General features: G+C 35.1%; 1 protein-coding gene across 4 annotated transcripts in view; it reads left to right on the top strand.

Annotated features, from left to right (window-relative positions):
* NRXN1 (neurexin 1) overlaps window positions 1–24,866 on the top strand; it is a 1,648,890-nt gene that overhangs the window by 1,414,333 nt on the left and 209,691 nt on the right. For 2 of the 4 annotated variants that reach the window (XM_006839447.1, XM_006839445.1), the window contains one exon: window positions 13,499–13,818. In XM_006839447.1, coding sequence (XP_006839510.1) covers window positions 13,499–13,818 — 320 coding nt within the window. Of the gene's footprint in view, window positions 1–12,042; window positions 12,133–13,498; window positions 13,819–16,458; window positions 16,466–24,866 lie in introns of all 4 variants that reach the window. The other 2 variants (XM_006839444.1, XM_006839446.1) reach the window with 2 other exon arrangements.

Here is a 24,866-nt window from a genome sequence, read left to right as displayed (position 1 = left end):
CTCAGCATTTCTCAAACTGGGAGAAGTGAAGAAAAAAAAATTCAAGCCTTGACTTTCATTATCGAAAGATTCTCTGGGCAAATTATTGAATGATGCAGAAAGCATCATAAGAAGATGGAAGGAATACACAGAGTCACTGTACCAAAAGGAAATGGTTAATGTTCAACCGTTTCAAGAGGTAGTATATGATCAAGAACCAATTTTGCCCATAGAATCCTTCAATATTGCAAGTCGAAGCTTGAATTTTTTCTTCCATTCTCTCAGCTTGAGAAATGCTGAGTGTTTCTTTCCCTTTGGTTTTCTGATTCCAGGTCTTTGCACATTTCATTATACTATTTGACTTTGTCTTCTTGAGCTGACCTTTGAAACTTTTTGTTCAGCTCTTTTATCCTCTCTTTTCTTCAATTTGCTTTTGAATCTCTACGCTGGAGAGCAAGTTTCAGAGTCTCTTCTGACATCCATTTTGTTTTTTTTCCCTGGTTTTGTCTTCTTAATTAGGCCTTTTGCTTTCTTCCTTTATGATGTTCTTAGTGTTATCCCACAACTCTTCTGGTCTTGAGTCTTTAGTGTTGTTGAATGCATCAAATCTGTTCTTCAGATGATCTCTAAATTCAGATGGACTATGTTCTAGGTTATATTTTGGCTTTTGTGTTCTTGGTTTAGTTTTTTTCAGCTTCAGCCTGAAACTATTGAGAGAAGCTACAGAAGTTAGTGGGAGAAAAAACTGAAATATGTATAGACAGTATCAACAAAACTTGAAATAAGTTTACCTATAATGCCTGCATTTAAAACATGTTTGCATTTCTGAATGTTTTCTGCAAAGATGCTACATATAATTTAGATAATTTTCTAAAGGAAGTAGTGGGAGAAAATTTGAAATATGTTTGTATAGTATCAACAAAATTTGGAGGGAGTTTATCCATAGTTCTTCCATTTAAAAATATTTTCATTTCTGAATATTGCCTTCAAATTCCTGCCAACTTGCATCATAGTTTACATAGTAATTTTCACATTTGGTATATTGCTGTTTTTACTTACATTGGCACAAATAATTTAAGCATTTTTATTCATATTTGTAATTATGCTAAAAAATAGTCTACTAAGGAATATATTTATTTGAAAAAAATAGAAATAGGAGTAAGTAACTTTGTGAAATCAAAGAAAACAGTTACTTTTCACTCTTAATGGAGACATGTATCAAATTTACTAATTTATTATTATTTAAAACTAAGTATTATTATTATTAATTTTTTTTTTTGCAATCTGCAAGGTATTGAAATGATGAATACAAGTCTTATGATTGAGAAAAATCCTTTGTGCCCTGTCACTCCTGTGTTACTCTTCATATCCGTGTCCTCTCTTAACTTATATGGGAACTCTAAGTTCACATGGTAGTTAATTATGTCATTCTGTCAAGTTATCTGTTATTTTGTGTTTTCTTTTGTATCCCTTATGGTTTCATTTTCCTCATTTTGCCTTTTGCCTCACAGGCAAAATGTAAGCTCCTCAAAGATAGAATCCATGAGATGTATGTCTGGCACAATCCTTCCAGTTTTTACAGTCAGTACTTATGTACTCATTGATTCAGATGGCTTTCCTAATTCCTAACTAGGTTATACAAGGGTGAGTCAAAAATTATCTGCACTCTGGTTATATTAAAATGCTCATCCACATCCACAGTTGAGGACAACACTGAACATGCACGTGAAATGATTCTGTTGAATAGATGAGTGACAGTGGATTTTATGGCAAATCACTTGCAAATCAGCCATGGATATGCCTATGAAATAATCCACAACAGACTTGGGCTTTGAAAAGTATATGCAAGTTGGGTACCAAAGCAACTTATGGAAGAGCATAAACAGAAGCGTATGGAGCATCTGCAAGCAGAATTTGGACTGATATTTGAAGGAAACTAAAAGTGTAGTTTTTAAAAAATTGTCACTAGTGACTAGACATTGTTTTATCACTAAGGGCCTGAGAGTAAACCGTAGAGTATAGAATGGAAACATCCTCAGTCGACAACCAAGAAAAAATGCAAATGCCAGTCATCAGCTGGAAAATTGATGCTTACAGTTTTTTGGGATTCTCAAGGGCCAGTATTGGAACACTCTCAAGAAAAAGGCTTAACAATCAACAAGGCTCCTTATAGTGAGTTGCTCAGTGAAAATCTGAAGCCTAAATTTAGGATTAAATGCAGAGAACTGCTATCCAAGGGCCTTGTGATCTTACATGACAATGCATGTCCACACCCTGCTGCCCACACTTTTGACATTCTGGGAAAACTTTGTTTTGAGATGTTAAAGCATCCTCCACATAGTCCTGATCTTGCTCCATTGGACTTTCATCTGTTTGGTCCCCTGAAATAGCCCTTTGAGGACAAAGATTAATTTCTGATGAAGTGATGACAAGGGTGCATTTGTGGCTCATAGTTCAGCCTAAAAATTTTTTTAATAAGGGAATGTGAAAGCTTGCTGACAGATGGGCAAAGTGTATTAAAAGGCAAGGAGATTATGTCAAAAATGTTGTATTTGTCTTTTCTAAAGTTGATTAAAATAAATTCTACAGCCAGAGTGCAGATAATTTTTGACCTACCCTCATTAAGCAACAAGGAGTGTGATTATTGAAACTAGAGAAGAAAGGCAAAGTCATTTTGAAGCATGGAATTTGTTGAGGGAGAACAGATGTGGGTGAACAGGTTGGGTTATATACAAGTGGATCAGAGCACTGTATTCCTAGAGAGGAATACAGGGAAACACAGAGTAAAAAAGTGAGAAAAAAAGTAAAAGAGGAAATGTGAAGTACAAGCAAAATTCACTTTAATGTTTTTACAGAGTCCCATCCCTTCTTTCATAAACCAACCAAGTACAAGAGTCTTTTGGCTCATGACTAGGACCCTCTCCTATTCCAGCTTGTCTATAGAGAGGTCTGAATTAAAAAGGAAGTAAACTGCAAGGATTGTTACACTCAGGGTTTATTTTATAGGTCAGTGGTAAAAAGAAAGAATGCCTGGAACATTTTATGGCTCTAGTAATTGTACATGGTCGGGCATCATTTTATGAGAAAGAAAATGAAATACTATTCCTCACTAGAATTTCAACTGTAATAGGTTTTTGTTCACTTAATTTATATCAACTTTACTTTCTTAATGTACAAAAATGGAAATGACAAAAATAATCTCTTGATTATATAAATCTTTAAATACTTGAAGAAGATTACTGATTTTGTGTGTCTAGGTAGACACTATCACCCCAAATGTTATAAGGCAGAACCATTATTGAAAATACTATGATATTTTTCTTCAATTAATGAGAGATATAAGGATTGAAGGTGTAACACCGCTTTAATGGTTGTTCCACAGAAAACTTTTGGAATTTTACATACATATGTCCTTGTTTGGGCGCTTGCTTTTTAATCCTAGTGTGGCACTGTAGGATCAGCACTGGACTGCGAGCTATGACGTGGGAAGTTCAAACCTACCAGTTGCTTCTTGGAAACCCTGCACAGGGTAACTGTGTCAGAACCAACTTGACAGCACTTAACAACTACATCAACAACAACAATGCCCAAATGGTTCCTTCATATCCTATGTATGACCAACAAGTATTTATATCATCCTTTGAGACTCAGTTTTGCCATATATGAAATAAAATATACTTAAGACCTGGGATCAATATTACTAAGTGAGGTAACTGTATAAAAGGGCTTCAGAAAGTTCATGGAACAGTTCCATTATCCTCAATTTCCTTTTTCCACAATCTTTTTGAAACCCCCACATAAAAGCAAGTCATACAGTGCAGGCAACATAAAAATCACTCAGTGAATTCTTTTCATATTTTTCTGGTGGTTCAGTATCTTCTTTCATTCCTTCACTTTTGCATTTAAAACCTGGCTTTTCCAGGATGCATAAATCTTAGCTATAGTTTGACTAACTGGCTAGACTTGTTCTGAGAAAAGAAGCAACTTTATGTTCTGGTGGTGTGTGTTAATCATCCAATGAGGTCTTAGAAGTCCAAACGGAAGTCCAACTCCCTCACAGCCATGAATTAGGCACACTCTGGAAGACCCTTGCCCTCATATTATGAACATTAGATTCCCATAACATCTGTCAGTCATTTTTGTAGAAACTCAGATTATATCATTTTTATTCTAGTCAAGCAAAAGCAGTTCTCCTTATAAGCAGTTGATACATATATTAATGAACGTTTGAAGCGAGTGCTATTTAGAGAGTGTGCATTTCAATTTATTTTAGGGAAATCAAACCAAAATAGGTTTAAAGAAGATATTCTTAGTAGTTATACATATTTTGGAAGATTCATTACTTCAAGACTGTATCTCTCATACCCAGTGAATCAGAGATTTGAGGCACTTGGAAACATTTTTTTCTGACCAGCTGAACCATGTGAAAAAAAATAAAATAAAAACCTTATTAGTTTCTCTCCTAATGTGGATGCACCCACACCTTAGGTTACAAATAACTGGCTTGAATTTAAGCATAAAGCATTTTATGTAAGAGATTTGCATTAAAGGATAGTAGGATTACTGAGACATAGTACACGAATCACTAAGGAAAACTGTGTGGAGAAAAGGGACTAGTTTTACCCCAAGTAAAATGGCCTGTATCCTTGGTTCTGGAAGACTAATCCTTGGAGTAGTTGCAATGCCTTTATCTGGGACTTTCTGACAGGCCTGGTCACATAGAAAAGACTCACCTCGTCTCAGGAAACATGATTTGACCCATAACTTAAGACAAGAACATCTCTTCCCTGGAGGACCCTGCATCCCTTCAGACATGGAGACTTTGCATTGGAAACCCTCATAGACCTTACCTTAGGTATCTCTCATTTGTGTCCTTTTTAGTTATAGTAAATCTAAAGCTGTAAGTGTGGTACATTCTTTCTAAGTTACACAAGTATTTCCAGCAAATAGTTAAAAGCTAAAGGGACAATGGCAGCTGACTCCCGGCTGATTCTTACAGAGACAAACATAAACCTCTGTACTATGTTGCTGTGGTGCTGTCAAGTCAGTTCTGACTCACAGCAACCCTGTATAGGGTTTCCAAGAAGCAGTGCTGATTCTATAGTGCCACACCAGGAATCCATAGATTACTGTAATATTACTATGTTGTTGTTAAGTGCCATTGAGTCATTTCTGACTCACAGCAACCCTTACAGTGTTTCCAAGGAATGGCTGGTGAGTTTGAACCACCGACCTGGCAGTCCAAATCGACCTTGTGGTCCAGTGTTTATCCTATAATGTCACACATACCCAAAACATCTTCAACTTTCATCAGGAATTACTTATTAAGGGTTTACTGTGTACCATATAATGTGGTCCAGCATATTAACCCACAGTGCCACACCAGGACTCCTCTCTCAACCTGTCTCTTATTATATATATATATATTACACATACACAAAGTTCATAAAGTCTGTCTCTACAGACCAATAGTTACAAAAGTATGATAACTATTTAGTTTGCTTTGTTGTCTGAGTTCCACTGTGAAATTTAAGTCAAAGTCAAGGTTTTTAGGTTTTATTGCTTCTTGCAGGTTACCTTGATTCTTTAAAATTACCCATTTCTATTAAAATGACTGTATATGGGATTAATATACAGGCAGTCTGCAGGTTCCAAACATCCCACCTAAGGACAACTCAATAACGCCTACTTGCCATTTAATGCCATGCAAATTTGCACTAACTTTAAAAGGATTAAATGGAGTCTTGGTGTGGCCCTATGAGTTAATACCCTAGACCACAAAGTCAGTTTGAACCACATGGTCTGGGATTCAAGCTCACCAGCCACTCTACTCAGAAACCCTATACAGGGCCGCTATGGGTAGGAACCGATTTGATGGCACTTAACAACAACAACTCTAAGAAATTCTTTATCACTTGCTGCACGTGCAGCTTTTAAATCATTGAAAAGACTTTAAACCTTTCTTGCACTAAACAAAAACTGTGCATATATGTTGTGACTCACCTATAAATTCCACTTAAAGAGTTAAAGACAATTAGGGAAGCATCTCATCCACAATTGTGGACTGCGTTTACTAAAGCCCATTGTGTTATAGTGTATTCTGATGATGATGAATATATTTTATACCCACTGCCATAAATTCAACTTCAATTTGTAGCAATTCTATAAGACAGAATATAATTGTGCCATAGGATTTCTGAGGTTGTAACCTTGTTGGAGCAGCCTCGTCTTTCCCCTCTCGAGTGACTGGTGGGTTTGAACTGCTGACTTGTCCATTAGCAGCCTAATGCTTAACTGACTTCACCTCCAGGGCTCCTTTGAATAATGGTGTGATCAAATACTGTTGGAAAGGTGGGGAAATGAAATATCTGGGATTCAATCAAAATGAAGGATGTTGCATTCTAAGTCTTGATTGGTAGGATTTTCATCTTCGTTATTTACCCCTGTGGCTTGTTTAGGTGACCATAGCATTAAGTATCTTACAGTTAAATGGTTGCTCTATTGTTTATTGTGCTATTACTGTTGGTGGCCCTTCCTTCTGTCAAGCACACTTAATATTTCAGAAATTCAAAGAAAAATGAAAGCAAAATTTACATGCAGTTTCATTTCTTTAAAAAATAATTCAAATACAAAACGTATATGTTCCGTGACATTTTTAGTAGAGGTATCAAGAGATTAAACTCACACAACTGGAGGAAAAAAGTAAACAAACAAAAAAAAATAAAAGGAGTATCTCTTTTCTGTTTTATCAGGAGAATCCAAGTGTGAGACTAGTTTTTTTATTTTTTAACTATTCAGTGAAAAGCCCTGTTTTCATAATTCTAGCCTATGTGCTCTTCAGATTGCTGAGTTTCATGCTTTTGAAGAACTTGAAATTATTCTTGACTCTATTTAATAATTTCAAAATGAGAAAGATTTTTACAAATGGTTCATTATTGCTTTATCCTTATCTGATCTAGAAACATGAAAGGAAAGTATCTTCTCCAAAGATTCATCTTTGGTTTGATTTAAATTTTCAGGCATATTATGCTTGTTTAAATTTCATAACAGGTAATATCTTCCTCTCAATATGAACCTACTTATCTTGACCATCTACAGAACTCCAAGTGATGTTTCTAAATATCACCAAATTTTGTTGTTGATTTGTTTCCAAAGAATAGAAAAAGAGATCAGAAATTATACAAATCTTTGTACTTTTGTAAACATATGATTTGTTCTATGTCCTTTATATTATGTGTCTAACGTCTAGATGTATATTACATTATGTTGTTTTTGTTGTTATGTGCTGTCGAGTCATTTCCGACCCATAGCAACCCTGTGTAGAATTTGCGAGGAGCGGCTGGTGGATTTCAACTGCCAACCTTGTGGTTCAAACTGACCTTGCAGTCCAGTGCATTATCCTGCCACACTACACCAGGACTCCATATTACCTTATGGTCAGGTTAAATATAATCAACAAAACCATGCAAATATATTGGATAACATTTGTAAGTAAGATATCACCATGAATTTGTAAAAAAACAAAAACAAAAACAAAAACAATACATGTTGAGCAACTGTTTAAAATAATTTATATTATACTTTTTACGTACTGCTATTTAGTGAAAATTTAGAGTTGGAGGCAAAGTTTAGGCCTATGACTGATGAACCTAACCACTATGAACTATTTTATATTCAATATTAGAAGGAGTTTAGAACTCAGCTATTCAAAAGACCCTGTCACTGTTCTCTATTTATAGCTCTCTTCATTTGCTTGACAGTCGATTTACATATACTTTTGATATAAGAAAAACATTAGCTTTTGTTCTAGTACAATGGCAAAGAATTTGGAGAATAGGTGCACATATATTGAACTGAAGTAAGCTGTATCTAATGACTCATCTGTTACCCTTGCAAGTAACCCTACATGACAAGGAAAAAAGACTGTCCATTGCTTTAAAAAAAAAAAAAAATGTCTTGAAATAAGTGTTTTGTGAACTAGCAGACATGTGATATTGAAGGATTATGGGATTATACAATCATATTCGTGTAGTTACCTTGCTTATATATTATCACCTTGTGTATATCTATTCATTTTTTCCTCTTGCCTACTGTAGATTTAAATCATGTCATATCCAATATATAAATTATTCTCTGAGTATCAGACAGTCAAAGGTGCATTAAGTTAGCAAATTGTATGTTTGTATGTATGTGTATATATATATACTTTTCCCAATATCATTCAAAAAGAATATATAAACCTTTAAATTTATTTAGGATATTTCCCTTCTTTCCCCACCCACTCCACCTTTTCCCCACCAACTATAACTATAACTATGATTAAGGGACTCTGGTAGCATAGAGGTTATGAGTTGAGCTGCTAAACTCAAGGTCAGAAGTTTGAAACTACCAGCTGTTCCATGGGGGAAAGATGAAACTTTCTGCTCCCATAAAGATTTACAGTCTTGGAAACAACACACAGGGTAGCTATGAATCAGAACCAACTCCACAGCACAAAACCAACCAACGAGCCATAACTATGATCAGAGGCATATCTAAGAAATGGCAGGTATAGCATGTGCCCTGGGTGTTACTTTAAGGGGGGTCACCACTGAGCAGTTCCTACTCACCATCTCAATTTCCATTACTATCTGTGAAAGATCATTTAGAAAATTAAAACTGATACTGTTGTGTTTGAGAGACTCCATGGGTAAAGACAGACTGATCTTGCTCTACTGAGTGTAGAAACAGAAGGAACTGAGAAACAATGCCATTGAACATATCATAGGCCAATTTTCATCAGTGAAAAGAAGGTGTAGTTATATTTCCTGATAGTACTATAGTGTGTTAAATAAAAGACTGACAAACTTGGCTTGTATTTTAGAGCTGATATTATGGTAAAGTTATCTAGAAGATGGGTTCAGGTTTCTGGACAGAAAGCTAATTTCAATGCTTCCATAGGCATTATTTCATTAGATGTGCACTTCTGAGTATGATTACCTATTTTGTAGTACTGAGTGATTATATTAAAATAATAATGATATGATTGTACAGGTAGTCAAATCAGTGATAGTCTGTCATATAAATAAGACTATAGTTACTGGTGTGGTGTTGTGGGATAAAGCACTGTATTTCAAGGTCATTTCAACCACAAGATTGGCGGTTCTAACTCACCAGCTATTCCTCAGAAACCCCTATACAGGGTTGCTTAGAGTCTGAACCAACAACAACAATCTAGTTTGCAGATATCAGAGAAGCCCTTCTGAGGAAGTGATATTATTACCAAAAAACAAAAGTTCCTTAAAGTATAGTTGGCTAAAGAAAAATGGCTGACGTGACGTAAATGGTTAAGCCCTGAAAGGTTGGTGGTTTGAATACACCAAAGGCACCTTGGAAGTAAGACCTAATGGTCAGTCTCTGAATTGTCGCAGCCTTAAAAGTTCTATGGAGTGTAGTGCTCGCTGAATTAGATGCATCTCTATGGCAATTAATCAAAGCAGGAATAAGGGGAGAAAGGAGGTAGTATAAAAATGAGGGAAAATGTTTCAAATAAAGGAAGCTACAAGTGCAACACCCAAAGAGGAGAAAAAAAAAAGAGCGCTAGATGAATCAATTTAAAGTCTTGTGAGGCTAGAAGGAGAGCAAACCAGTGACAGCCAACATCCATGAGATGAAGCAGGAGAGGTAGGTAGATTTCAGATTTTGGAAATCTCAAAAAACCACATTAAGAGTTAGAGATTTTATTCAAAAAGCAATGGAAAAACTTATAATTAAGTAACATAACTAGAAATTGGTTAAAATACAGAGAAATTGTGAGATTGATTTTAGAGAGATTGCAGGGGGAGATCTGTAAATAGATTGTAACAATGATTAAGCAAGAGAGGACCTGGAGCCTAGGTTAGACTTATGACTGCAGAACTGAGTCCATCCAGATGATGGGTCCATCATGAAAAACAACATGAGCAAAATCACCTAACTATAGACCTGTCAGGAGTATTATACCATTGGGAATTTGAACATTGAGCAGGAAAGTTCTTAGAGCAAAGGTATGTGCTTTGAAAAATAATATTTTAATTTTCAAATTATAAAAGTAAAACGTGTTTTTTGTATAAATCACTTGTAAGCCCCAAATACTGATATATTTTGAATGTATCAGTAATCACAGTACCTTAAGATAACCAATATACAATATTAGTATATTTTTCCAAATATACATATATATGCAAGTGCACACACAAAAAATACATTGTGTACACTTTTTTAAAAAGGAGCAAAGAATGACTTGGATTTTTATGCAGTGCATGCTTTTCTTTCTCTCTCTCTCTTTTTTTTAGTTATACCACAAGCTTATTGCCACATTAGAAAATGTTATTTTAAAACAATTTCATGTTTGAATAATATACTCCTGTCTGGTGCTCTAGTGAATTCTGACTCATAGTGACCCCGTTTCCAAAGCTGCAAATATTTACATGAACCGAAAACCTCATCTTTCTCCTGCAGAGTGGCTAGTGGATTTGAACTGCTGACATTTCAGTTAGCAGTCCATCTCCTAACACACTGTGCCACCAGGGATCTTTATGCTCCACATAGGTGTACTATATTTGAATGATGTAATGGTCGACTATTAGATAATTTAATTTTTTAAATTATTCATTGCTATAAAAATACTATAACATACAGAGATAGGCACATAAGACTTATATTACAATTTACAGTAGGCTCCACTTTGATACTTACATCTAAATTAAATAGTAATGTATGAAATACGTTGTTATGTATACATTTAAATAACAAATTGATAAAAGTCTAGAAGATAGCCAATATCTGTTTCTCTCAAACAGTATGCCCAATATTTTAGTGGACTCGGTGTGGTAAGTATAGCGTATAATGATACTAGCATAAGAAAAAACTTATAATTTGCTCTTAGCTTGAGAAAAAAATCTCATTATCTTCATTAGTTGAAATTCCTCTCTTTCCATGTGAACAGTTCAACCATTCAATATTTCTTTCACATCTGTCTTCACTTGAACTAGTGCCAAAATGTCTTAGCTTGAAATTTCATTTTCATCAATTTTCATACTAAGAAAACTTGTTACAAACTACACTATTGATCATTGAAACAGCAGCCTAGAGTTTTCTTAAGTGCTGTATAGATCAAGAAAACACTCATGTATTTGCAAGCACTATCCAAGGTCAATTTATCATCATTTTTCATCATATTTTGTGTTCAAAGACTATCATTTAGTAAGGACCAGCATTGTAACCTGTGTCTGCTTCCTAAATTGCCATGTGTTCTTTAGAGTAGCTTAATAAAAAATCAGTAGTTGAGTATATAAAAACATAAGATTTTTTTTTTCAAATGGTATATGTTTCAATTTACCAAGTTTTAAATGAAATTGAAGGACACTCAAATAAAGTCACTTTTGTCAAAGCCTTTTCCTGTAATAACATTTTTGGTTAATGCAAAGTGTATCCTCTTGCGATGTCCAAGTGAGTGAAAAACCAATTTTTGTGGAATGCACAAGAACAATTTGGATTTTGTGGTTTCCTTAAATGAGATGAAAAAGAATTTCTGTTTTCTGAATAGGAAATAAAGTATGCTAGGCTTATTTTAGATGCTTCAGTGTGCCAAAGATGGTATTAAGTTTTGTGTTCATAAATTACTAATCTGGAATAAGAGGTTGATTGTATTTTGAAAACTTAAACCTGTTTCACCTGAACATGTTTAACTAGTTAATAAGAAACATCAAAAAGACAAAAACCCTGAGGTTAATGGTCATTTTTTGTAAAGCTATTATATGCTGTTTAAATTGGTTGTTCGGGTTTGTCTATAACTTAAGTTTAATAACCTAGCTCAAATGCAGATTTCTAATTTTCAATTAACATAGGAATAATTTTGTTTGCTAAAATAAAATAAATGAATGAATGAAAAGTCTGAAACATGAAATGTTCTAGGTAGAACTTTTTAAAATTCCAAATTTCAAAAAATCATGTGGCAACTGTATAGCTCAAGCTTTAAGTATTAACTTTTAACCTTTGACCTTACAGATTTTAACCAATGAAATGTCTCTTTAAACTTTAAAGGAAACAATGATAACGAGCGCCTGGCGATTGCTAGACAGCGAATTCCATATCGACTTGGTCGAGTAGTTGATGAATGGCTACTCGACAAAGGTAAAAAATATTGATTAAAACTTCAAATAAAAAAATAATTTGAACATAACCAAGTAGTACTTCATTGTAACACTAATAAACATAAAAAATAAATTTTCCGTAAAACTAAATTAAAAACAAATTTAAAACAGTAAAATGTAGATAGTAATATTTGCATACCTTGTATAATAATTTCTATACATTTTTAGAAGTACCAGCTGTTTAATAATCTTACCCTGTTAACTTAAGGTTAAAGGGACTGTTAAATATAATCCACTAACTCAATCTTTGAAGGTACTCACAGCAAGCATTAACCCAAAATGATAAATCATTCATAGATTATATTACATGGTCCAGCCTCTAAATTATTAACTAAAATATATGTAGTTCTGATATCTTTGTTATGGTCCTGAAAAAAAAAACAAAAAACAAAAAACAAAAAAAGTCTTTGTTTAAACCCTAGGCATCTTAAATAAATAGTGGGCAATATGAATTGCCAGTCAAAATGAAGTCCCTTTAACGTTTGCAACCTTCTAAGAGCATTTGGGAACAAGCCCTAATTAAAACTGAACTTAAAGTTGTGTGCATGCTTTTTATGAGCAGAGAGCAATCTGCTAAAACTGGATACTCAATTTGATGATAATGGTAGTGTTGCTGAGGATTGCTGTTTGATGGAAATGTGCCATAAATTCTCCATCGGTTTGTGTATCATTCCTGAAGCCGCTTTTTACATCTGAAGCTATTTTTTTTTTTCATTTTGTTTTGTTTTGATAAGACTTGCTGAAAGCCAATCAGATCAATATTTTTGAAGTTTTGTCTCTGACATGCTCAGTGTAAACCATGCATTTCTTTTCAGTGTGATTGTTGCTGGGGGTGAAAAAAAAATTCAAATGACAATGGACAAAGCATTTTAAAGAATAGATATTAATACACATAACCATTATCTGAATTCTGACTTTTTGCCATAAATTTAAAATTAGATTTTTGCTGCTGTAGATTAGTGTCTGCCAGTGATAATGTCAAAATGACAAATACTTGAAATATTAGACATCTCACATTTTGCTTATAATTCAGCAACCAACAACAGCATAAGCTCTTGAGGGGAAAGGGAAAAGGGATCCACTAAAAATTGATTTGTAAGATATATCTTTGATTGGTCTTTTAGCAAAAGTACTACATTTACAATAAGTTGAGAATTTACAAGTATTGCCAATAAGTATGCATTTCATGGACACCTCATTTATAAGCAATGAATTATGAGTCAAATGCCTCTCTTATAGTTTATTGCTCTCATTATCCACTCCATGAAAGATCTGTTTTATCATCCTTTGTAGAATATAGAGTTCACAATCAACATTTTTGCATGTATGTAATATTATTTTTACAGGGCGTCAGCTCACAATCTTCAATAGTCAAGCAACCATAATAATTGGCGGGAAAGAGCAGGGCCAGCCCTTCCAGGGCCAGCTCTCTGGTCTTTACTACAATGGCTTGAAAGTTCTGAATATGGCAGCCGAAAATGATGCCAACATCGCCATAGTGGGAAATGTGAGACTGGTTGGTGAAGTGCCTTCCTCTATGACAACTGAATCGACAGCCACTGCCATGCAGTCAGAAATGTCCACATCCATTATGGAAACCACCACAACCCTAGCTACTAGCACAGCCAGAAGAGGAAAGCCTCCTACAAAAGAACCCATTAGCCAGGTGAGTATGTGGATTTCATTCTTCCTTTTTGAAATGAAGATTTTTCCTCATATGTGTCTTTTCTAAACGAGGTTGTTTTTGCTTTTGATCATCAGGTATTGTCACTTTCTTTGAGACTTGCATTCAGATAGTGCATTTGGTTTGACTATGAAATATATATAATGTTGTTGATTTGAGATTTAAGGATTTTTACAGACTGCCTTGTCTTGATTTGTTAGTTGCTAGATGAAAGTCTTGATTCATAAACTTGGTTTAGCACACACTTAGGTGATTGGCTGGTGATCACACAGGAAGATGATCTTTCAGTTAATTGAACAAGTAGATTATTGAAGTTTTTAAAAGACCTTATTTGTTCAAGTTTACTTAGTGTTGTATCCAAATAAAATAAAAGCCAAATTGATCATTAAAAAGAGGATAAACTGCTGCAATAGTTCTATTATATTTTGAAGCTTTAAACATTTGAATTGGTTGGCATGTGACACTCATGGTGCATGATAGGTCTACCCTTTTACTTTTATAAGGAACAAAAACTATCAGTTTATCTGAGGACAAATTCCCTAAGTCTGGTATTTAAAAAGTGTCTTGGGATAAGATGTTTGTATGATAGATGGTTATCTCCATTCACCTAGAATGTACTTGAATGATCTTATTGTTCAATGTATGTGTAAAGATTTAAAAAATAGAATTGTTGACAGTTACAGTTATATAACTTGGAAGTATATTACTCATTTAAAATGTAATACTATGTAGTGTGTCTTAGTTTAGGTATTAAAGTTACATCTGTGAAGAATACAGTAGGAAAAAATAAATCCTCCTGTTTTGTGGGACTCACATTGTATAGAATGCTCTTAGAATCTTGACTACTCTGTTACATTCATGGCCTTTGTACAGATTCTGAGACTCCTACTTTCAGATCTGTCTATTTTCATGGATTCAAAATGGATTGCTTTGCTCTGTTTTTAATATTTGGTGAATGTCCTCCATAGGCACTATGTAGAGCCTTGCCAAATGCATGATTTTCACTTTTCTAGAAAACTGCAATCTAGAGAGGCAAGAATGTTGTTAGGTGCTTTTGAGTCATCAGTTCAGACTCCTATTGACCCTATCTATGACATAACAGAACAAAGCGCTGCCTGGTTCTCTGGTTCTGCATCATCCTCATGATTGTTGTTATTTTTGATCCCATGGTTGCAGCCTCTGTGTCAATCCACAGTGTTAAGGGTCTTCCTCTTTTCACAACCCTTATTTTTACTTGCATGAATTTAACATTTTTGTTTTATTTGTTGTTGTACTTAGCAGAACACCCACCAGGTTAACAATTTCTCCATGTGCAGTTCTGTGATATTGATTACATTTTAAAAGGTCTGCAATCATTTTCAAACTCCTTTCGATAATTTTTACCTTCTCGGTTAACATAAACTCACTATCCCCTAAATTGATTACCTGATCTTTTGAGTTGCTGTTTTCAATTTTATCTCATATAGACAGAGACAAATCAGCTCTTAACGGAGAACAATACTCAAGGCAGATATTTACTAAGTTAGCTAAACTGTTATTTGGTTTAAAAAAGAATTCAGGAGATACTTTTGGGTTAAGATCTAAGAACCTGAGGGCTTTATTTATGTATTAATTTAGCCTACATGAAACTACAAAGTCTGAATTCTGTGAGATTTAAAATTTTTGTTCTGTGTTTCCTATTCTTTGTCAGGATTCTTCTGAAGAATCTCTTGATCAAATATTTAGAAAGGGTAACTGGGCAACAGTTATTTTTAAAATTGTTAATATTTGAAGTGTTGGAAAGTTAAATTTGGGGAGAGTGTAATAGAAGGCAAATTCTGTTTGTAACAACACACTGTTTAATAATCAGCATATGCTTCCCAAATTGGAAAAAAGAAAAAAAAAAAAAGAATTCTGATTTTTACTTTGTGTATGTCCAGAGAAGGGATATGACTGAGAAATTGTAAATTTATATGTGCCAGTCACTGTCCATGGCACTGAAGATATGTTAGTAACAACTACAAAAACTCTTACCCTAAAGGAACTTAACAACTTAGACATTTATAAATTTGGACATACTTATGCATGCCTATCAGCTCCATCCAATTGTGGTGCTGTGGGTTAATGCATCAGATTGCAAAGTCGGTTTGAAGTGCAAGGTCAGCTGCCCAAGCTCACCAGCAGCTCCTCAGAAACCCTATACAGGGTTGCTATGGACCAGAAACGACTCGACGGTACTTAACCGCAGCAACAACAATACTTCATTGGAGTCCTGGTGTGGTGCTGTAGGATAAGCACTGGACTGCTCACCACAAGGATGGTGGCTGAAACCTACCAGCAGCTCCTTGAGAAACTTATACAGGGTCACTATGCATTGAAACAGACTTGTTGTTAAGTGCTGTTGAGTCGAAACCGACCCATAGCAACCTTGTATGGGGTTTCCAAGAAGCAGTTGGTGAGCTTGAACAACCAACCTTGCAGTTCAAATGACTTTGCAGTCTGACGCATTAGCTCACAGAGCCATACCAGGATGGCACTTAAGAACAATATTTTATTAATGCTTTGTTATTATTATTGTTGATTAATGGTGGCTTAGTTAAAGAACCATGGTAGTGTAGTAGGTTACGTGTTGATAATCACAAGGTCAACAGTTTAAATCACTCCACAAGAGACAGATGAGGCTTTCTGCTCTTGTAAAAATGTGCAGCCTCAGAAACCTATCCAGGGTCACTATGAGTTGGAACTGCTCACAGACACACAGTAGCAGCAGCAGTTACCAAGCAAATTGTTAAGCTAAATATGATACAGAGACAAAAGGAACATAAAAGAACTGAAAGACTATTTTCTTTATATAAAATCATTCATAAGAGAACAATTCTCCAAAACTGTCAGAGTTAGAAATGTTTCTGTGATTAAAATTTGAAGTGATCAGATATTTTCCTTTATCTTTATTTTATCACTAATGTTTGAAACAAAATTACAGTTTCTTAACTTTCTACATAAATGAGACATATAAAAGTAGGGAAAGAATTATCAGGATTGTTTTTAGTGTATTCAATCTACTGGGAACTACTATATATTGAGAAAGTGTGCTTTAGAACAAAACAAAAACTTGAGTAAAATAACCGTTGCATTTGAAAACTAAACACTAAGAAATGTAGAAATAAAAAAAAATATAGTCATTATATGATATTAATTAATATAAAGTAAAACAGTTAAGTGATCATTATTGGCCAATGGAAAACAATATCTTTTATTGCACATGTTAAAAGACAGCAGTGGTTTATAGAAATAAATGGTTTCATCAATTACAGATTACTTGGTTCATTTAAGGAGGTATTGACTATAATAAAAGATTACTAGGTTCATTAAAAAATAGACATTTAAATCTTTAAATTTTAACAGACCAACTACAGCAATTAAATATTTTAGATTAATATATTACCTTTTCAAATACTCAATTGTTGCAACAGTATTTTAAAGTTGAATTAACTGTTTTAAAAAATCATCTTATAGTATGTATGTTACTCTAAGAAATAATGTCTATATGTATAGGGGGGAATCAGGGAAGGAGGCATATTATTTATTTTTTAAAATTGGAAAATGTGTTTGCAAGTTATCTTCACCTTAAAATCAATTTTATATTGTCTTTCAACTACAAAGAGATTACTGATCTATGTATAATTTAAAGTGATTTTGTTGTTTTTGTTATTCTGGCAGTCTTTGGTTCAAAATTTGAATATGAGGTAGATTTATAATGCTAATTCCAGGACTGTACCTTTGACCTATTTGTGAGGTTGGCTAAAGCCTCTGCCTTTAAACCCAGTCAGTAGTGGCCATGTCTGCCTGTTTTAATCCACGGCCTTACCAAATTATGTACCAGGAAAGAGTCATTTTATTTTTCAAAAGCCTTTCTGAACTGTTTTCTCAGTCCTAGTGTATTTTCCTCAGTGATAACACTGAGCCACTTAAGCTGCAATGGCAATGTACCTTGAGGTGATTGCATGTTTTAGAACTATGGAAACAGATTTTTGGTCAAGCAGAATTAAATTGGATTCATTTCAAATAGATGAGATGAGCTTTGTACAGCCATCCTGCAGGGCAAGTAGTAGGGGAGAAATGTATTTCAGTTTTTTATAGAGTCTGATAATTCAAAAGAGTATTCATCAAAATGTTCTCCCATAAGACACTGTTTACAATCCTATTTAAAAGTAAATATACCCTAAACGGAAAAAAAAAAAAAAAACAAAGGAAGGTTTTTCTACTCTGAGTGATGGACAGTGTTCAGATGGATGCTTACTTTGGAAAGACATGGTTTATATAGCATGAAATAATGAGGATGTCCTCCTACACTTCTGAGTAAATGGCAATTTTCTTCTGAATATCAAAATATTGAACTTCTTGTCATGTGTATTATATAAAGTTTGTTTGGCTTAGAATATTTAATTTCTAAATGTTTTCACATGACCTGCTTCTTTTCAAAAGAGAATTTTCTATAAGTTTAATTTCAGAAAATTATTTATTTCATGAGTTATCAATTAATTATTTGCAATTAACTGATAACACAAGGTTCTATAGGATGCTAAGAGCTTCTTAGGGTTGGGGATGCTTTACAAGGTTTTGACTGCTGCTACATGTTCCCTCCTCTTCTGAATCATCTGACAAAGTCATAGTTTTATAAGTCATTTTATGTAACTGAATAAAGGTAAGGCAGTGTGCACTTCTTTTGGTTGCCTGTTTGTAAGGAAGAAAAGTACACCTGTGCTAGGTTCAGCATTGTCACATTACTTTTAGACTGTTCTTTGCTGCATGTCTGTGATTTTCAGAGTCATCTTTTAAGAATATTGTTACAGTTATGTATGTATTGTAGAGAATATGGATCCATAAGAATGCTTTTTTTAGGAGGAGCATTATAGCATAGTGGTTATGAATCGGGCTGCTAACCTCAAGGTCGGCAGTTCAAAACTACCAGCCGTTCCACTGGAGAAAGATGAGGCTTTCTGCTTCCATAAAGATTTACAGCCTCGGAAACCCTGTGCAGGGTCACTATGAGTCGAAACCGACAGCATGGTACTTAACAACGACAATTGTAGTTTGTGAACAAACAACAACTGTTTGTTAAATGCTGTTGAGTTAGTTTTGACTCATGGTGACACTATATAGGGTTTCCAAGGAGTGACTGGTGGATTTGAACCACCAACCTTGCGGTGAGCAGTCCATTGCTTATCCTACAGCATTACATCAGTGCTCCCTAGGATGACTATAAAGTTGTTAATGTTGCTGTTAAGTGCTGTTGAGTCACTTCCAACTCATAGCAACCCTGTATAGGGTTTTCAAGGAATGGCTGGTGAATTTGAACTGCTGACCCTGCTGCTCAAACTGACTTTGCAGTCCAGAGCATTAACCCAATGGAAAGAGCACATTGAATAAGGAAGGATACTTGGTTTTCATTTTCACCATGACCACCTGTCTTGCCATTTGACTTTGACAGGTTGATTATCTTCCCTGTACTTTGGCCTTACTGCCTCTCCAAAATAAAAGTGCTGAACTAGAAATCTCTTGGATGATACTCAACGCTAAAACATGTATTTCCAGGAAAAATATTTAAAACTGACAAAATGCATTTTGCAATGTCAAAGGACAAGACTTTATTTTTATTAAAAATATCAATTAACCTTTACTGTGGCCTCATTAGTTAAAAAAACCATGCATTGTTTGTAATGACAAATGTTCCTGATAACTACTCTGCATTTCCAGAATACAAGTGACATGAATAATTGATTTTGTTTTCCCTAGTCCAGTCATTCTGCTGAATTCACTTAAATGAATACACATGTTTACAGCTAATTTTAGTGCACAATGGGAAAAATAAAATACATGTGTGTAGATTAAAAAAAATATATATATATATATATACACACACACACACACACACACAAATACATGTTCTCCTGAAAGGAATAGTACCTTGTAAGAAGAATATAATTCACTGTAATTTTAAATGTAAGTAAGCAACTGCTAGTTAGAAGGTGTTCCCCCTTTCATTGCTGGCAAACAAAAGTGCCCAGTTGACTGCATTTTGAAAAGTTTATTTTAAGAAAAATCTTCTGTGAGATGTATTTTCTTTGGTGTCTAGGGTCTTAATGAAAGAAAAGATTCTCTCCTGGTAGATTTAACATCCATTTTGAAATATTTTCTTACAAATTAGGTCTGCGTAAACATAACATCCAACTAACAAGTTTACAGAGTATTGTTCTATATACCAGGCACTGTTCTGGTCAAAGTAAGTACAGGATTGAACAAAACTAGTTAAAGTACTTTTCTTCCCGAATTTGAAATTTTAGTTGGTGAAGGTGGGTTAGAAAACAAACATACATGGGCTGCTAATTGTGCCCTGGTATGACATTTTACAATGAGAACTGGACTGCTAACTACAAAATCTGTAGTTCAAACCCACCAGCTGCTCTGAGGTTGCTATGTGTTGGAACCAACTCAATGGCACACAACAGTAAGTTGCTATAGTGGAGTCCTCGTGTGGTGCTGCATGATACACACTATGACTTCTTAGAAACTCTCTACAGGAAACCTTATACATGACTCAAACCGACAAACCGACTCAATGGCACTTAACAACAACAAGCTAACTACAGGGTTTGCAGTGCAAATCTACCAGCCACTTCTTGGAAACGCTATACATGGTCGCTGTGAGTAAGACTTGAGGACACTTAATAACAGCAACAGTTGCTATAGAAAAAAAAAAAAAAAAAGCAGAGTAGAGCAGAAAAGGTGCTATGGTCATGGGAGCATGAAACGGATTCCCTCTTGAATAGATAGACAGACACATAGATGATTAGTGATGCAGGCATCGATCATAAGAGGGGTTTTCTCACCCAGCAGTATCGTGTGAATAATGTCAGTAGCAGCTACAGTGTTCTCTTAGGGAGTTAGAAGTCACAGTGAAAAAACTAAAGTATGCTTTTGCAAAAATATGTGACAGCAACCATTCCTCCCACAGAACTCTATAATTCCCTATTGAGTTCAATCGTACAATGCAATGGTCACAGAGAACCTGAGACACCATACTCAGAATTATGAGGTACATTAGGGAAGTTTACAGGTTATACAATTCAGGGTCAGAAATGCTCAGAATACAAGTTGTTCCAGTCAGCTGCTGATAATGCCCGTAAGACACACCACGCTCCCATAAGTCTCAGCCTGAATGCACTTGGCTCTAGCGCCTTGGATCAATAAACCTAGCTCCCTCAGTAAAGTGCCTGGAAGCACCCCACTCTACAAACAAGTTTCCTGACCAAAGTTATTCAGCTTTATTTGCTCTGTGGACTGGGAAGACCACTGCTTTGTCTCATGCTCTGGTTTCTTATTCTGTTGCTGCTGCAGTTCATCCACTCATCCAGTGCAACAGCTTTCTGTCCCTGGGTGGAGGAGGTTCAATATGCAGAAATCTCCAGATCCAAAGATATGCTCTACTCTGGGCTTTTCTTCTTTGATGATTGTGAGATTCCCTCCAATTCCTTTGAGATGATTCATTTTAAACCCATACCAAAGTTTCAAGTTTTTACAATTATTATTAAATTGGTAAAGTGGAAGGCCAGTGATAATTAAGAGACCCCCAATGAAATGGTTTGGTTCAGCGGCAGCAGCAGTTGGCTTAAATGTAACAACAATTGAGTCATGGATGTTAACTTCCACGGCTAAATCATGTCATTCTATCAGGATCTTCTCGCACCTTCTCTTTCTCAGAACCAATAGGGCAGCAGCGTTGCTTGTTGGGAGTTAACAGACTATGGCTGGAAGAGACACAGCACCACAGCTTCATGCACTATAATTTGTGTGGTTATCTGCTTTCTAATAAGTATCTTGTTCATTAAATAAAAAATGTAACCTAGTACTAGAGCACACGTATATGTATGGGAGTGATGGAAATGCTGAACGTATGTTATGGTTGTTGTTGTTAGGTGCCATTGAGTCTACTCCAACTCATAGTGACCCTGTGCACAACAGAACTAAACACTGCCTGGTCCTGCACCGTTCTCGCAATTGTTGTTACATTTGAGCCAATTACTGCTTCCACTGCACCAAACCATTTCATTGGGGGTCTCTTCTTTATCACTGACCTTCACTTTACTAAGCATAGTGACCTTCTTCAGGGACTTGTCCCTCTTGATAATGTGTCCAAAGTATGAGACACAAAGTCTTATCATTCTGGATTTAAGGAACATTTTGGCTACACTTCTTTCAACACAGACTTGTTTGTTCTTCTGGACGTCCATGATATTTTAATATTCTTCTCCAATACCATAATTCCAATGAATCAATTCTTCTATGATCTTCCTTATTCATTGTCCAACTTTTAAATGAATAAAGATAGTTGAAAATACTATGGCTTGGGTCAGGCACAGCTTAGTCCTCAAACTGATATCCTTGCTCATTTTACTTTAAAGAAGTCTTATATATCAGATCTGCTCTTTGAAATATGTAGCATGGCTTATTGACTGCTGCGTCCATGAGTGTTGATTGTGGATTCAAGCAAACTGAAATCTTTGACATACAACTTCAATCATTTCTCCATTTGTCATCATGATATTTATTGTTCCAGTTGTGAACATTTTGGTTTTCTTTACACTAATGTGCAATCCATACTGAAAACTTGTAGTCTGTATTCTTCATCAGTAAGTATTTTAAGTCCTCTTTGCTTCCAGCAAACAAGATTGTATCACTTGCATATTGTGGGTTGTTAATGAGTCACCCTCCAATCCTGATGTCATACTCTTCCTCATATAATTCAGCATCTCAGATTTGTTCGGTATACAGATTGAGTAAGTATGGGGAAAGGCTACAACCCTGGCACTAATTTTAAACCATTCAGTGTTCCCTTGTTTTGTTCAGATGAATATGTCTTGGAATATGTACAGGTTTCACATGAACACAATTAAGTGTTCTAGAATACTCATTCTTAGCAATGCTATCCATATGTTGTCATGATCTGCACAGTTGGAAGCCTTTGCACAGTCTTTATAAAGCACAAATAAACATCTTCCTCATAATCTCTGCTTTCAGTCAAGATCCATCTGATGTCAGCAATAATATCCCTCTTTCCATGTCCTCTTCTGAATCTAACTTGAATTTCTGCAGTTCTTTGCGGATGTACAATTTTAAAATTCTCTTCAGCAAAATTTTACTTGCATGTGACATCAGTGATATCATTCAATAGTTTCTGCATTCCATTGGGTCACTTCTTTTTGGAATGGGTGCAGTTATGGATCTCTTCCAGTCAGTTGGATGAATAGCTGTCTTCCAGATTTCTTGGCATAGATCAGTGCCTGCCTCCAGTGCTTCATCCATTTATCGAAAGATTTTATTTTTTATTCCGTCAGTTCCTGGAGCCTTGATCTTCACCAATGTCTCCCGCAAAGCTTGAAGTTTTTCCTTGAGTATGATTGGTTCTTGATGATATGCTGCCTCTTGAAATGGTTGAACATTGACCATTTCTTTATGATACAGTGACTCTATGCATTTCTTCCATCTTCTTTTGATGCTTTCTGCATCATTCAGTATTTTGCCCATAAAATCCTTCAATATTTCAAGTAGTGGCTTGAGTTGGTCAGGGAATACTGAGCATATTCTTCCCTTTTGGTGTTCTAACTACAGATCTTTGCATATTTCATTATAATGCTTTGTCTTTTGGATTATCTTTGAATTTTTTTATTCAGCTCCTTTACTGTCTCATTTATTTCATTCACTTTAGCATCTTGGCTGCAGAACAAGTTTCAGAAGCTCTTCTGACATCCATGTTGGTCTTTTCTTTCTTTCCTGTCTTTTAAATGACATTTTGCTCTCTTATTGCATGGTGTTCTTTATGTCATCCCACAGCTCTTCTGGTCTTTGGTCTTTAGTGTCTCCTGCATTAGATCTGATCTTGAGATGGTCTCTAAATTCACGTAGGATATTTCAAGGTCATATTTTCACTCTGATTGGTTTATTTTACTTTTTGTCAGCTTCACTATGAACTTGCATATGAACAATTGGTAGTCTGTTCCACAGTCTATCCCGGGCCTTGTTTTGGCTAATGATACTGAGCTTTTCCATCATCTTTTCCTACAGATGTGGTAACTTGATTGCTATATATTCCAACTAGTGAGTTCACGTGTATAGGTGTTTTTTTTTTTGTTTTTTTTAAAGGAAACATAGTATATCCATACATTAAGCACTGGAATGCAAAACAAAAGGTCTTAGGCTTGAGCCCACCAATAGCTCTGAGGGAGAAAGATGAAGCTTTCTACTCCCACAAGGATTTAAAGCCTCAGAACCCTATACAGGGTTGCTATGAGTTGGAACCAACTCCATGTCACTCAATAAAAATAACAATGTTGTATTGAAAAGGAATTTGCAATAAAGAATTCAGTGACTCTGCAAAATTCTATCATTTTTATCACTAAGGCTATACTTTCTAACTTCTGGTCCTTCCTCTTTTTGCCAACCTTTGCATTCCAGTCACCAGTAATTATTCACATTATCTTGATCACTTGTTTGATCAAATTCATCTGAAGAAATTGATACGCTTCTTTAGTTTCATCATCATTTTCTTTAGTGTTTGGTATCTAAATTTGAGTAATAGTGATAGTAACTGATTTTCCTTTTAGGCATATGGATACTACCCTATGACAGATATCATGGTACTATTTGACAACGAATGTGATGCTATTTTTCTTGATTTTGTAGTTCTAGACATAGTAAACCTCATGATTGTCAGATTCAAAATGGCCAATACCAGTCCATTTCAGGTCATTGATGCCTAGGATATTGATATTTATGTGTTCAGTTTCATTTTCTACAGTTTATAATTTTCCTAGATTCAAACTTCATACAGTCCATATTCTGATTATTAAATGAATGTTTGCAGTGATTTCTCCTCATTTTGAGTTTTGCCCTTTCAGCAAATGAGGGTCTAGAAAGTTTACCTCCATTTCTGTCATCACAGTCAACTCTGCTTTGAGGAGGCAACTCCAAGCTAGTCATATTTTGAGTACTTT

This window comes from Chrysochloris asiatica, unplaced genomic scaffold (assembly GCF_000296735.1).
Source record: "Chrysochloris asiatica unplaced genomic scaffold, ChrAsi1.0 scaffold00024, whole genome shotgun sequence".
NCBI classification, from domain to species: Eukaryota; Metazoa; Chordata; class Mammalia; order Afrosoricida; family Chrysochloridae; genus Chrysochloris; species Chrysochloris asiatica.
This window is presented reverse-complemented; position numbering and strand designations above follow the sequence as displayed.